General features: G+C 39.2%; 1 protein-coding gene across 1 annotated transcript in view; it reads left to right on the top strand.

Moving 5' to 3' along the window:
• The window catches only part of cacna1eb (calcium channel, voltage-dependent, R type, alpha 1E subunit b), a 54511-nt gene that overhangs the window by 37786 nt on the left and 4478 nt on the right, over positions 1 to 12247 (top strand). The window contains exons 23-40 of the mRNA XM_085388044.1: positions 1523 to 1619; positions 1715 to 1875; positions 2890 to 3027; positions 3150 to 3351; positions 3437 to 3601; positions 5838 to 5948; positions 6037 to 6117; positions 6360 to 6479; positions 6597 to 6662; positions 8185 to 8276; positions 8411 to 8585; positions 8673 to 8800; positions 9064 to 9160; positions 9463 to 9568; positions 9709 to 9816; positions 9902 to 10002; positions 11069 to 11172; positions 11258 to 11354. Of these exons, the coding sequence (XP_085244170.1) occupies positions 1523 to 1619; positions 1715 to 1875; positions 2890 to 3027; positions 3150 to 3351; positions 3437 to 3601; positions 5838 to 5948; positions 6037 to 6117; positions 6360 to 6479; positions 6597 to 6662; positions 8185 to 8276; positions 8411 to 8585; positions 8673 to 8800; positions 9064 to 9160; positions 9463 to 9568; positions 9709 to 9816; positions 9902 to 10002; positions 11069 to 11172; positions 11258 to 11354 (2149 nt within the window). The remainder of the gene's footprint in view (positions 1 to 1522; positions 1620 to 1714; positions 1876 to 2889; positions 3028 to 3149; positions 3352 to 3436; positions 3602 to 5837; positions 5949 to 6036; positions 6118 to 6359; positions 6480 to 6596; positions 6663 to 8184; positions 8277 to 8410; positions 8586 to 8672; positions 8801 to 9063; positions 9161 to 9462; positions 9569 to 9708; positions 9817 to 9901; positions 10003 to 11068; positions 11173 to 11257; positions 11355 to 12247) is intronic.

A 12247-nucleotide genomic window follows, 5' to 3' on the forward strand; every position in this document is an offset into this window, starting at 1 on the left:
CAGCAAACAGTTTCTGAGAATACAGTATTGTATTAAACGACTTTCCCTCAAAGATTCGCACGTTGCAAGTATGGAGGCATGAGAAGACCTGTACAGCGCGGAGCTCAGATTTAACTGTTTTCTCTGTGTAATTTAGGTGGTGTGGTTAAACATGGGTAGTGTGTGTCGCAGCGTTTTGTTTCTTTACTTTTGAGTGCGAACATTACTAACTAAACTTTTTGTGCTTTTTGTTGTAATGTAGAGAATTGTATGTTATTTTCTCTGTTGTTGATATAGCTGTGATCCTTTGAGCTTTGCTCACAGTGTATCTCTTTTTTTTTTTTTTGCCTCGTTTTTTTTTTCTCTGTTGTTCCTGTGGATATTATGACTGTTGGGGCTCCCAGCAATGTGATGGGGTAAAAATTTCAGTCACACTAAATGTAAATGTGTCCCATAAGCCACTCATATTTTTCATGTTTTCATATCTTCTGATTTGTTGTTTTCTACATTTAAAAAATATATATTTTTGTCTGCCTTTTGTCTGTTTGCTTTTGATTTTGTCACATTTTGACATTTGACTCATACAACGGCAGAGCCTGGCAGGTATCGGGGGGGAATGCTGATAATGAGTCATTTTGTCTATCAAGTCATCAGTTTTGCATGAAAATGAACATAAAACAAAAGTGTTCCAGTATATGCACACACAGCTCACGACAAGGCTAATATTAAGATAAAAACATTAATTCTCAGTGTGATCTAACTTTGATAGAATAAATATATTTATTTGAAGCCATGAGTGTCACGATGAGCTGTGTGGCTGGCAGTGGCTGGATCCAAGTGCAGGACTCTGAGACAAAACATTAACTTAAGGCGTCAGCTTTATTTGCTGGCAATACAAAAAGCAAAAACTCAAACTAGGATTGTTTAACTGTACTGGGATGGGATGCCTTGCTTGGCCTGGCCTGGCGATAGAAGACGAGGGTTACACACACAACAAATGTGGAGGATGCAACAGGGCTTAAAAAAAACAACACAGGGCTTAAATACATACTGAGGTGATTAGGGAATGTGAAACAGGAGGAGAGCACAGCTGGGAGTCATCTGACATGACAAGACAAAACTCAACACATTGACATAGTACACAGACTTTCAAGGTCTAGGAGCTAGGAATACTAGAGACAGAAACCAAAACCAAGAGAATCAAAACAAATCATGGAATCAAGGATAACTAATACAAACAGAAAAACACTGAGTCCACAGACTCAGGACCGTGACAATAATCGTGCACAAACTACTAGTGTAATTGAATGAATCAGCTAAAATATTTGATTTAAGGGTTGAAAAAATACAAATGATCAAATATTTTACAGCTGAAATCTGTCAAGCTCCAAACATACACCCTCAAGTTGAATGTTTCCCCATTCATTTGTGTTTACATTCAGTTTTTACTGTGTTTTTTTTGTTGTTGTTTTTGTACTTGTCTGTGTGCATCAGTCTGACCGTACAGCTATGTTTCTCAGTGCTACATTTCCAATGTCAACAGAAACAACAAAGGACGAGACATCAAGACGATAAAGTCCCTCCGAGTTTTAAGAGTCCTGCGACCCCTTAAAACCATCAAGAGACTTCCTAAACTCAAGGTGTGATGCAGACATCTGCAAACAGTCTGCTGTTCTGTTTTCTGGTGTTGTTGCACCAGTCCTTGACAGATTTTATTTGTCTTTCTCCTGCGCAGGCTGTTTTTGACTGTGTGGTCACATCTCTGAAGAACGTTTTCAACATCCTCATTGTGTACCAGCTCTTCATGTTCATCTTTGCTGTCATAGCAGTGCAGCTTTTTAAGGGGAGGTTCTTCTATTGCACTGACAGCTCCATGAATACAGAGAAGGAATGCCAGTGAGTGAACTCCGCTTCACCCTCGTCTGTTCCTACATTAGTGTTTTTAAAAATATATATACTTTATATATCTGAAACTCCTCCTACACATTGTCACTCAAAATGCACTGGTACTGCCACGCAAGATCATTTTTAATGTAAAATATGAATATGAGGAGTTAAGCTCTATAAGAGGTTTAAAGCAGTAAGTTCCTGGAATATGCTTATTCAAGTTAGATTACAAGACTAATACCATCCTTACAGCCATGTGTGGAAGAAAGTTTATACAGGACTCCATGCAGTCCTGTGAAAACACTAAGTATATCATTATTGCTTACGCAGGATTTAAGAGGGTAAGATGCTCAGATCTCAGATTCTACAGTCAAATGTGAGTCCATCTGTCTAACAGCTAAGGCTTGGGTCATGCAAGAGAACTTTTCTGAAGAAATTATTTAAAATTTCATTCTCATTTCTGAGCTGTCTTAACCGGGTTGAAGATGTTATGACTAAGACTGACTCTGTGTGATATCTTACACCATATATATGGCTTTGTTTTTTTGTTTTTGTTTTTTAAATCTGTGCAGTATTGTGGTGCAAAATCAATATAAATCCTTCTATGGGAGAGTATTACGTGGTTTTAAACTCTTTAAACAACTTGAAGGAAACCTACCCAACAAAATCACAACAGGAAGAAAATAAAACATATAAAAAAAATTTAAAAAGGGGAAAAACACGACTTTTGTGACAGCAGCGTCAATCAGAGAAAATGCAAAAAACTTCAAGCCTTGACAAAAAAATCCTCCAAATTGAAAGTAATGAAGCAGAAAATTACAAAAAAGGGCCCAAATGTGCAGCTTTGCTTATTTCTTATATAACCTCAGATAGTCTGTCATTGTCTGCAGATGCCAGTGAATAGCATGAGAGTAACAGTTACTTGTAACAAAGGCTTTAATGCTTCTCTTTTTTGTTACAACCGCTGGTCTAATCAGTGAATTAAGTGAAATGATGACCTCTGGGCTATTCTATTCCCCACAGAGGCTACTACATTGACTACAGCAGAGACAAAAAGGAGGTGAAGAGGAGAGAGTGGAAGAGACACGAGTTTCACTATGACAATGTCTGCTGGGCTCTGCTCACTCTGTTCACTGTTTCAACTGGAGAGGGGTGGCCTCAGTATGTCTCCTTGCGTGTTTATAGGCTTTCAGCTCAGTTTTTCTCAGCACAAAATTGCTTTCTATAACTTATGTGTGCTATAAATGAATCAACCACAGGTAATATGATTTTTTTAAATGTAGGGTCCTCCAGCACTCTACAGATGTTACAGAGGAGAACATGGGGCCGAGTCGGGGGAACCGGATGGAGATGTCAGTTTTCTATGTGGTCTATTTTGTGGTCTTCCCATTCTTCTTCGTCAACATCTTTGTGGCTCTTATCATCATCACTTTCCAAGAGCAGGGTGACAAGATGATTCAGGAGTGCAGTCTGGAGAAGAATGAGGTACGGAGCTGTGACAGCATTTCACACAAATTCAAGTAATTAGGCATCATCTTTTCACACATAATGCTCATTTTCTCTCCATCAGAGGGCTTGCATTGACTTTGCCATCAGCGCCAAGCCGATGACCCGCTACATGCCCCAGAACAGACAGACCTTCCAGTACAGACTGTGGCACTTTGTGGCGTCGCCCTCGTTTGAGTACACTGTGCTCGTCATGATCGCCCTCAACACTGTTGTTCTCATGATGAAGGTAAGTGGTTCATTCAGTAAATCTGGAGCAGTATCACAAATCATTTTAGATTGATTTCCCAAAGGCCCAGAGAAACACTGGTTTAATTTCATGCCAGATTTTTTTAAAAATCAACTTGCAGAGTATTGAAACTCAACTGTAAACTCTAAGTAGCCTCAGTGAGAAGTGACTTTAAACCTGTGCCACCAAATCAGTCCTTACCCAGGAGACATGGACTCCAAAAGACCTCTGGAGGTGTCCTGTGTGTAGATCACATTTTTATTTTCTAAAAGATGCCACAGATGCTCAAGCAGACTGGAATCCACAAGCCAAGTCAGCACTCTTTGTCACTTTATGCAAAAAACATGAGACTGGTCAGATGAGGCCAACTTCTTCGTTTGCTTCATACTCCAGCTTTCACATTCATGCACCCATTGTAGCGCTTTTACAGTGAAGGATCAGCACATGCACTTTCTATCATAGCCCAGCTGGCTAAGGTTTTCAGCATTTTTTGCTGTAGCTGCTCTTCTATGACCTCCGCTGCCTCACAGGTTTACCAGTAGTCCTTCATTTTTACCTCACTAGATACAAAGTGCTGCATAGCGGGAACAGACGAGATCTGGTATTTTGACAGGACGCTGATACTCTTGTCTTGCTGTCACAGTTTTGGCCGTGTTGCTCATATATCACAGCCTTCCTATTTTTCCTCTGTCAAGAACTGACTATTCTGCAGCTCTTGTAACAAAAAATGCTATTTACCTGTTTTTTTTTTTTGTTCTTTTTTTGTGTTGTGGCTGCTTTGTTGTACACAGTGTGTAAGTTTGAAGATTTATACCTAAAAGCAGGGACTGGGGTTTTTTTTTTTGCTACAGCGGAAATTTGATGGCTGACTATGAGAGAAAACCTTGGAAGGTTTGCAGTAGACATAAGAGAAGATTTACTTTGTATGGTATTCAGTAAATTTACTTAATTTAATTGTAATTAATTAATAAACAATCGCTTTACAATTACTTTGGTCACTAGCATATTACCACAGAAACCGTAGTTTACATGGAAGATGCTGAGTTGTCTGCAAATACTTGCAAAGTACTCACAGAGCGGTCGTGAAACTGCAGAAAGCACAATGCAAACATTCGATTTCAAAGTAAAAGTTGCACCTTTTGAAATTTATTGGTTGCAGCGGTAAGCCACAACTTTCACTCTGAAGTTTCACTAAAGCTCAGTAGTTGATGAGTGTTTGCAGACAAGTCGACGTCTTCCATACAAACTATAAACTACCAAACACTCCCCAACCAGCTGAGGATTACACATTTTTTCCTGGCAGCCAGAGGTTGCTAGGGGGTTGCCGGCCAGTCTCTGTTTAACAGAAAATGGTTGCCGTAGTCCCCCATGCTTTATTTATCTAGTTATAGCCAAATCAAGATATTTAACAAGTTTCTGAGATTGTCTAACTCTTAAAATGATTAAAATCAATGTCTGAGTTTTCCTGAAGTTCAAAATCCTGTAATTACAAAGTTTTGTCTTATTTTTGTTTTTGCTTTTGTTGTGTTTTTATTTTTAATTGACATTTTGGAATCACTATACAATACCATCAACTTCAGCAATTTGTCACTACATATATTTTTCTGTTTTTTCTATATTTAAACAACTAAAATATCCATACAAAAAGAATGAAAGAAGAAGAAGAAGAAAAAAGAAAAAGAAGCAAAACAGTTTTTGTTGTGTTTTAATTGAACTTCAGTAGAAACCTTCAATTTCCATTGATCTGTCTTATTTTTTTACTGTTAGGTGCCTTTGTTCAGTTTGTTTTGTTGTCTTTTCTCTTCCTTGCACTCTTCAATGAATGGAAAGGTTGAATTACACAATAAAAGAAAAGAAAAACGTTTTTAAAACAATACTGTTCAGTACTTTTCATGCTCACGTTCATGTGTTGTGTATATGTGAGCCGTGTTGTGAAGCTTGCCTTGTCACAAGAGAAGGTTTTGGAGCCACCAAATCATAAACACAGAGATAATGTAACTGTCAATACGTGTGTGTAAACACATTTTCTATTCATATGGATTGTCCGTCCGTTTTAATTCTTTGTATACCGTGCTGAAATTAAACTTAGAGAGGCAGCTGCAAATCCATCATTATGACCTTTAAAATTATGCTCGTCATGCTCACCAAAATGTGACCAATAATTTACTAATTATGGTAATAACTGATTGATTGAATGTCAGTTTGACCTTTGGGCCTGTTTTCTTTGTTCTTGCAGTACCACTCAGCTCCGGCAGCTTACGATACAGTCCTGAAACACCTAAACACGGCCTTCACTGTCCTCTTCTCCATGGAGTGCATACTGAAGATCATGGCGTTTGGTTTTGTGGTGAGTAGAACAAAAGAGTTTAGATCACATTTAGTTGAATTTCTCCATGTGCGATGGAATTAACCGAAGCGTTTCCTTTTTCCTGCAGAACTACTTTCGAGATACTTGGAATATTTTTGATTTTATCACTGTCCTTGGCAGCATCACAGAGATAATTGTGGATTTACAGGTAAGCCCCTGCCAAGACACCATTCGTTTTCACACTGTTGTGACCCTAAAATAAAAAGACAAGAGCATACTTTCTTTCCAAGCTTCCTGGTGTGTTACCCTTCCTCCAGACACAACTTAAGTCATGTTGTGATGAAATTCGCCATCTGTGTTTTACATCCTGTCTCTCCCTTCTGTTGCCACTCTCTGTCTCTCTCTCCTTCTCTCTCTCGGTCACCCTCTCTCCAACCACGTCTGTCCCAGTCGGTGAACACCATCAACATGAGTTTCCTGAAGCTTTTCCGAACTGCCAGGTTGATCAAGCTGTTGAGGCAGGGTTACACCATCCGTATTCTGCTGTGGACCTTCGTACAATCCTTTAAGGTTTTCCCACTACCTTTGTTTTTTATTATTTTAAAGATGTATCTAATATGCTCTAAGATATTATAACAAATTACAAGAAGTTTTGATAAACTGTATTTCCTGTTTCTTCTCCACCAGGCTCTCCCTTATGTCTGTCTTCTTATTGCCATGCTTTTCTTCATATATGCCATAATTGGAATGCAGGTAATATTTTCGATAATTAAACTACATCACAAATATCATAACAAACTCGTAGCTCTCACTTAAGGTCTGCTTGTTACTATTTATTCCTCCAACCCAACAGTTTTTATCGATAAAAAGAAGGATTCTCCTTAATTTAGCATAATTTCTGTACATATTTTTTCCTGGTATATCTGTGCCCTATCAGTGGGGCCACAGCTTGAAAACATCATGGTCATGTACAGTATAGAATAATCAAAAAGCACGCACATCATATTCAGGATATTTATTTAGTACTTACTCGTGTCTGCACTGTTATTTGTATGAGCTAGTTTGATCTTAACGGTTTCTGTACATCCATTAGTTACTTTAAGCCATTTTTTATACTATGCTTAGTTCTGCCTGAGGTTTCTTCCGGTTAAAAGGGAGTTTTTTCTTCCTATTGTTGCCAGTTGCTTGCTCAAATGGTGTAGTTTGATTGTTGGGTTTCCTCTCTGTTATGGTAAGGGCTCTACCTAATAATATAAAGCCTCTTGAGCCAAATATTATTGTGATTTGGTGCTATATAAATACAATTGAATTGAATTGAATTCAAGTATTTGCTCACATTTTTGTTTGGCCTGTTCATGCTGTTGGGCCACATTGAGAAAAATAGAAAGATGTATTTATGTGCCAAAATTGGTAATTTATGCCAATCTTTAGCAGTAGTTAGTACCTTAGGATATACATGAAGTGTTGTAAAACTAAAGGATAGGATGCTTTAGTAAAGTGTGTTGCATAAAGTCTAGAAACTGGTCATTATAGTCTCTTGCTAGATGGTTGTCAGGCAGTGTAAGTTTGATTGTTGGTGCTATATAAATACAATTAAGGGCATAGTAATATACATGTGGATCAAAATTAGATGCTATTGTCATGACATGTAAATGACAAGATACTTTCATAAGGTGATATAGGTGCGCAAATGCTTAAAAAATAGGTAATTGGAGATCATTTATCCCAATTTCAGGAGTGGGACCACACCTCAAACACGCTCCTTCCGATTCTCTGTCTATATATGTCTATATCCCCAAACCACAGCCTCAATTCATGCTCACGCCGTCTGCCATTATCTACTTCAAATGCTGTCAAGTCTGTAACAGGATATGGTCCCAACTAGGGAATTTTTGCCTGTTGCTACAGTAGGTGGTTGTTAGGGCTCATGATGACATCATACTTTCTCATATAGATAAAAACAATCAGGAGTCTAAGATGTACTTGTTTGCCAAGTTTGGTTTCTCGTCTCCAGATGGTCTAAGAGGGGTTCGTGGACAAACAAACAAACAAACAAACAAACGCACAGACAGAGATTTTGTGTATTATAGTGTGATTTACTGATTTAGTCCTGTTGTTAAAGTTTGTTTCTTGGTCCCACCTCTTAGGATTGTTTTAGTGTGTTATGTGGATATTTTTAATGTTTGAACTCTAGAAGATTAGCAGCTGCTATGGGAGAAGCTAGCAGCTGTCCGGGAAAAACTATGAATTAACTGAAGCCAGCTGTTTTCTGCAGGTGTTTGGAAACATCAAGCTGAATGACGAGAGTCACATCAACCAGCACAACAATTTTAAGACATTTTTCAGCGCACTCATGCTCCTGTTCAGGTGAGCTCAAAACTACATTTAGGCGGTGCCGCTGTTCTGAGTAAAGCTCCTTTGTTGGTGTTTGGTGTTAATCGTCTATGAATGTGTTATCGGTCAGATGTCAGCTGGATATTTGTTTGTGTTAACACCACCAGGAGTGCTACAGGGGAGTCCTGGCAGGAGATCATGCTGTCCTGTCTGTCAGGGCAGGAGTGTGAACCAGACCCCTCCATCGCCCCCCTCACTATGTCTCCGGACCACGAGGGCGGCTGTGGGACCGACTTTGCTTACTGCTACTTTGTGTCCTTCATCTTCTTCAGCTCATTCTTGGTCAGGACCAACAAAAATTTGCCTTTTCAGGTGTGTTGCAGTCTGCTGTGCCTTTCCTCTTAGGTTCTTGCCCTTGTGTTTTTTAAGATGCTGAACCTGTTTGTGGCTGTGATTATGGATAACTTTGAATACCTGACACGAGATTCCTCAATCCTGGGTCCCCATCACCTGGATGAGTTTGTCCGAATCTGGGGGGAATATGATCGACTGGCGTGGTGAGGCTCGCTCTTTTATCAGTTTGTGATTTGAAGCAGACCTGATCAACATTTAGGTACTGTATTTATCCAGCAGAGGGCAGCCAAAGAGCATAAATGTGAATGCTTTGATCTTTGAGCATAAGGAACACAAGCTGCTTTTCATCAAGTCCACAGTGGCATTTAGTTCAATCATTCTAAATACTTTCAGAAGAAAAGTCTGCTCTGTTTGCATCTTCTGTCTGCACATCCCCTCACTTCTCATTTTTGCTTTCCCTCTGAAGCGGCCGCATCCACTACACGGCCATGTATGAGATGTTAACACACATGTCACCACCCCTCGGCCTGGGTAAAAAATGTCCTGCTAAGATCGCCTATAAGGTATGAAAACATTTTATTTAACACAGAAAGGCCAGATAAAATGAAAAGTGAGAGTTTGGTTATATAAAATAAATATAACACACAACAGAAAGGGCATGGCAGCTAGTAACTTTGTTCAGTTTTTCAATTTAAAAAATGTAGAGAAAGCAAATGATTGGTCTTTGTGAAGTTAAAGAAGTCAGTGGTTATGTGCATATGTGTGGCTGCTGTGTGTTTTTATGTGATTTAAAAGGTCGCTGGAGGTATTGGTTTACGGTCTAACATAGAAACTTTCCCTCCTTCTTTGTCTTTGTCTCTGGCAGAGGTTAGTGTTGATGAACATGCCCGTGGATGAGGATATGACCGTCCACTTCACCTCAACTCTGATGTCACTCATCCGCACAGCTCTGGATATCAAAATAGCTCGGGGTTAGGGTTGTGATTGCTTTAGTTATCATTTATCGGCTTTTCTTTTGTTTTGCTGAGCAGTTAATGTCTTCAGATTTCACATTTTGTTCCGTCAACAGTGCATCATTAAAAAAATGGTTAAAGGTGAGTGTTTGTCTCAGGTGGTGAGGACCGTATCGCTCTGGATACTGAGCTGCAAAAGGAGATCAGTATTATTTGGCCTTATCTGCCCCAGAAGACATTGGACCTACTGGTACCTATCAACAAAGGTCTGGCTCTAACTAAGAAGGTGATTCTCACTGTAATGCTGAGAGATGAGCAGTGACAACTAATGGAGTGCTCCTGCTCTCACAGATACTGACATGACGGTCGGGAAGATCTACGCTTCAATGATGATAATGGATTACTTCAAACAGAACAAGGCCAAGAAGCTCAGGCAGCAGCTGGAGGCTCAGGTCTGCTCAGCACGTCACTATGAACTCTGTGACACCTTCTTTTTTGTAACTTTAGTTTTTTATAAATTTACTTTTTTTTGCACCCAGTTTGTTCAGGAGGTAGAGTAAGCCATCTCACCTGACCTTTAAAGGGGACCTATTATACATCCAGTTCCTGATTGCTTTAAGTTTAGGTTTCTTTTGTTATTTACCATTCCTTAAAAAAATTCTTGACCATATTAATGATATCTCCTATCACCGATGTCCTACAGAGCCAAAAATGAAGTGTTCAGAGCAGCTCTGTGTCCGAGCTTTTCCCTCATAGCGAGTACTTGCTCTTTGGCCATGTTAAAGACAGGATGTTTCTAATTTCAGACATACTGTGCAAATACAAGACCTTAGTTCTACATATATGTTTAATATGCACAATAAAAGACACATCCTGGTCTAAAATTAGTCCAAGAGTCCTCACAGTGTTAATGGAGGCCAAGTTAATGACATCTAGAGTAAGCATCTGATTAGACACCATATTTCTAAGATTTTTAGCACCATAAAATAACTTCAGTCTTAGGTGATTAAGAGATTAAAGAGCGATTTAAGAGCGAGGGAAGCATGTATTTTGTAAACAGAAATGGTCCCAGCATAGAAACCTGTGGAACTCCATAATTAACCTGAGAGTGTGAGGAAGACTCACAATTTACATGAACAAATTGGAGTCTATTAGATATGATTCAGACCACTGCAGCACAGTACCTTTAATACCTATAGCATGCTCTAATCTCTATAATAAAATATTATGACCAACAGTATTAAACAGGATAACAGGATAAGCCACTGTCAGAGAACATAAGAAGATCATTTGTAACCTTCACTTAAGTGACGTCTGTACTGTGATAAAGTCTGAAAGCTGACTGAAACTCTTCAAATAAAACATTGCTCTGCAGATGATCATTTAGCTGTTTTACAATTGATCTTTGAAGAGTTTTTCAGATAAAAGAAAGGTTGGAGGTTGGCCTATAATTAGCTAAATTAACACAAAGTTGTCACAAAGACGTCTACAGTCTTTTCTGTATTTGTCTCATTTCAGAAGAGTAGCTTGATGTTCAAGCGTCTGGATGCTTCTGCTCTCCCCGAGGACATTCTGTCTAACCAGCCACTGCCAATGATGCCGCACAGTGCTGGTTCAGCCCTGTGAGTCTGCAAATGCTTGCAACAGTCTGTACTTATGTGTGATTCTGAATGCCTTTGCTTACTGTTTTTCTCCATCTTGACACAGGACCAGGGGAGGCTTTGTGGCTTTGAGCCCCATTTCACCTCAGGAGCTGTTTTTGGAGCCCATGAGCTCTGACGTTGATACCAGTCAACAGAATCTGGTAAGACAAAGGACCAATATAATTGTAAAACATAAAACATTATCCCCATGGCAGGCTTTTTGGCAGTGCTCTGACCTTTTAATTTATGTAGTTTTTGACTCAGAGTAATTTGCACTTGAAAGCAGAGCTTTTCTGCTGCTTTGATCTTATGAATAAATGTTACCGTAGCATCAGTGTGCTGCTTAGCTTTAATATGCCAGAGCAAATAAACAAAAGCAAATACTTTATTGCATATATTTTATTTTTTACTTTTGACTCCAGAGGTGTCATCGAAAAATTCAGCGACTCCAGCCATCAAAAATCAAAAAATCATACCTGATTTAAATGTGATCTCCCTCTTAACATCATGTCTTTGTGCACCTCTGGATCACTTCCAGGACAACTGCTTTTTAAAAATCTCTCCCTCAAACTCCTTTTTCAAACTCCAAACTTGCTTAGCAAGGAAACATCATCTTCTGTGTCAAATTGGCTGTCTTTTATTCGAGGATCAACAGAGCATAAGAGCTGGGAAACCAGCTGCGAACCAGCAACCAAACAGCAGCTCTCAGTGGAAGAAATCACAATTCCACCAGAACCATGTTTGTTGAACATTCATGGAGGTTTGCACCATGAATTCATCCCCCAGTGAATGAATTCACTGTCTCAGACTGGCAGCGCTGCTCACTGGCATCACCTTGAAGGTGGGATCAGCAAAATTTCAATAAAGGTGTGTTTTTGTTTTGTTTATTTTAATTTTTATGAGCAGTTTCGCAGAGTGGCTCTGATGGCACGGCATGCTGTTCTCCAACACGAGATAACTTGAAAATGCAGCTTTTCTTTTGTGCACTTCCTATTTTGTAACCTCTTCAGGATCCTGACCATCAGTTTGGGAATCACTGTCCTCACAGCAAAGA

Source organism: Rhamphochromis longiceps, linkage group LG18 (assembly GCF_057381845.1).
Source record: "Rhamphochromis longiceps isolate RC_006_pf linkage group LG18, R_longiceps_female_GT1.1, whole genome shotgun sequence".
Lineage (NCBI taxonomy): Eukaryota > Metazoa > Chordata > Actinopteri > Cichliformes > Cichlidae > Rhamphochromis > Rhamphochromis longiceps.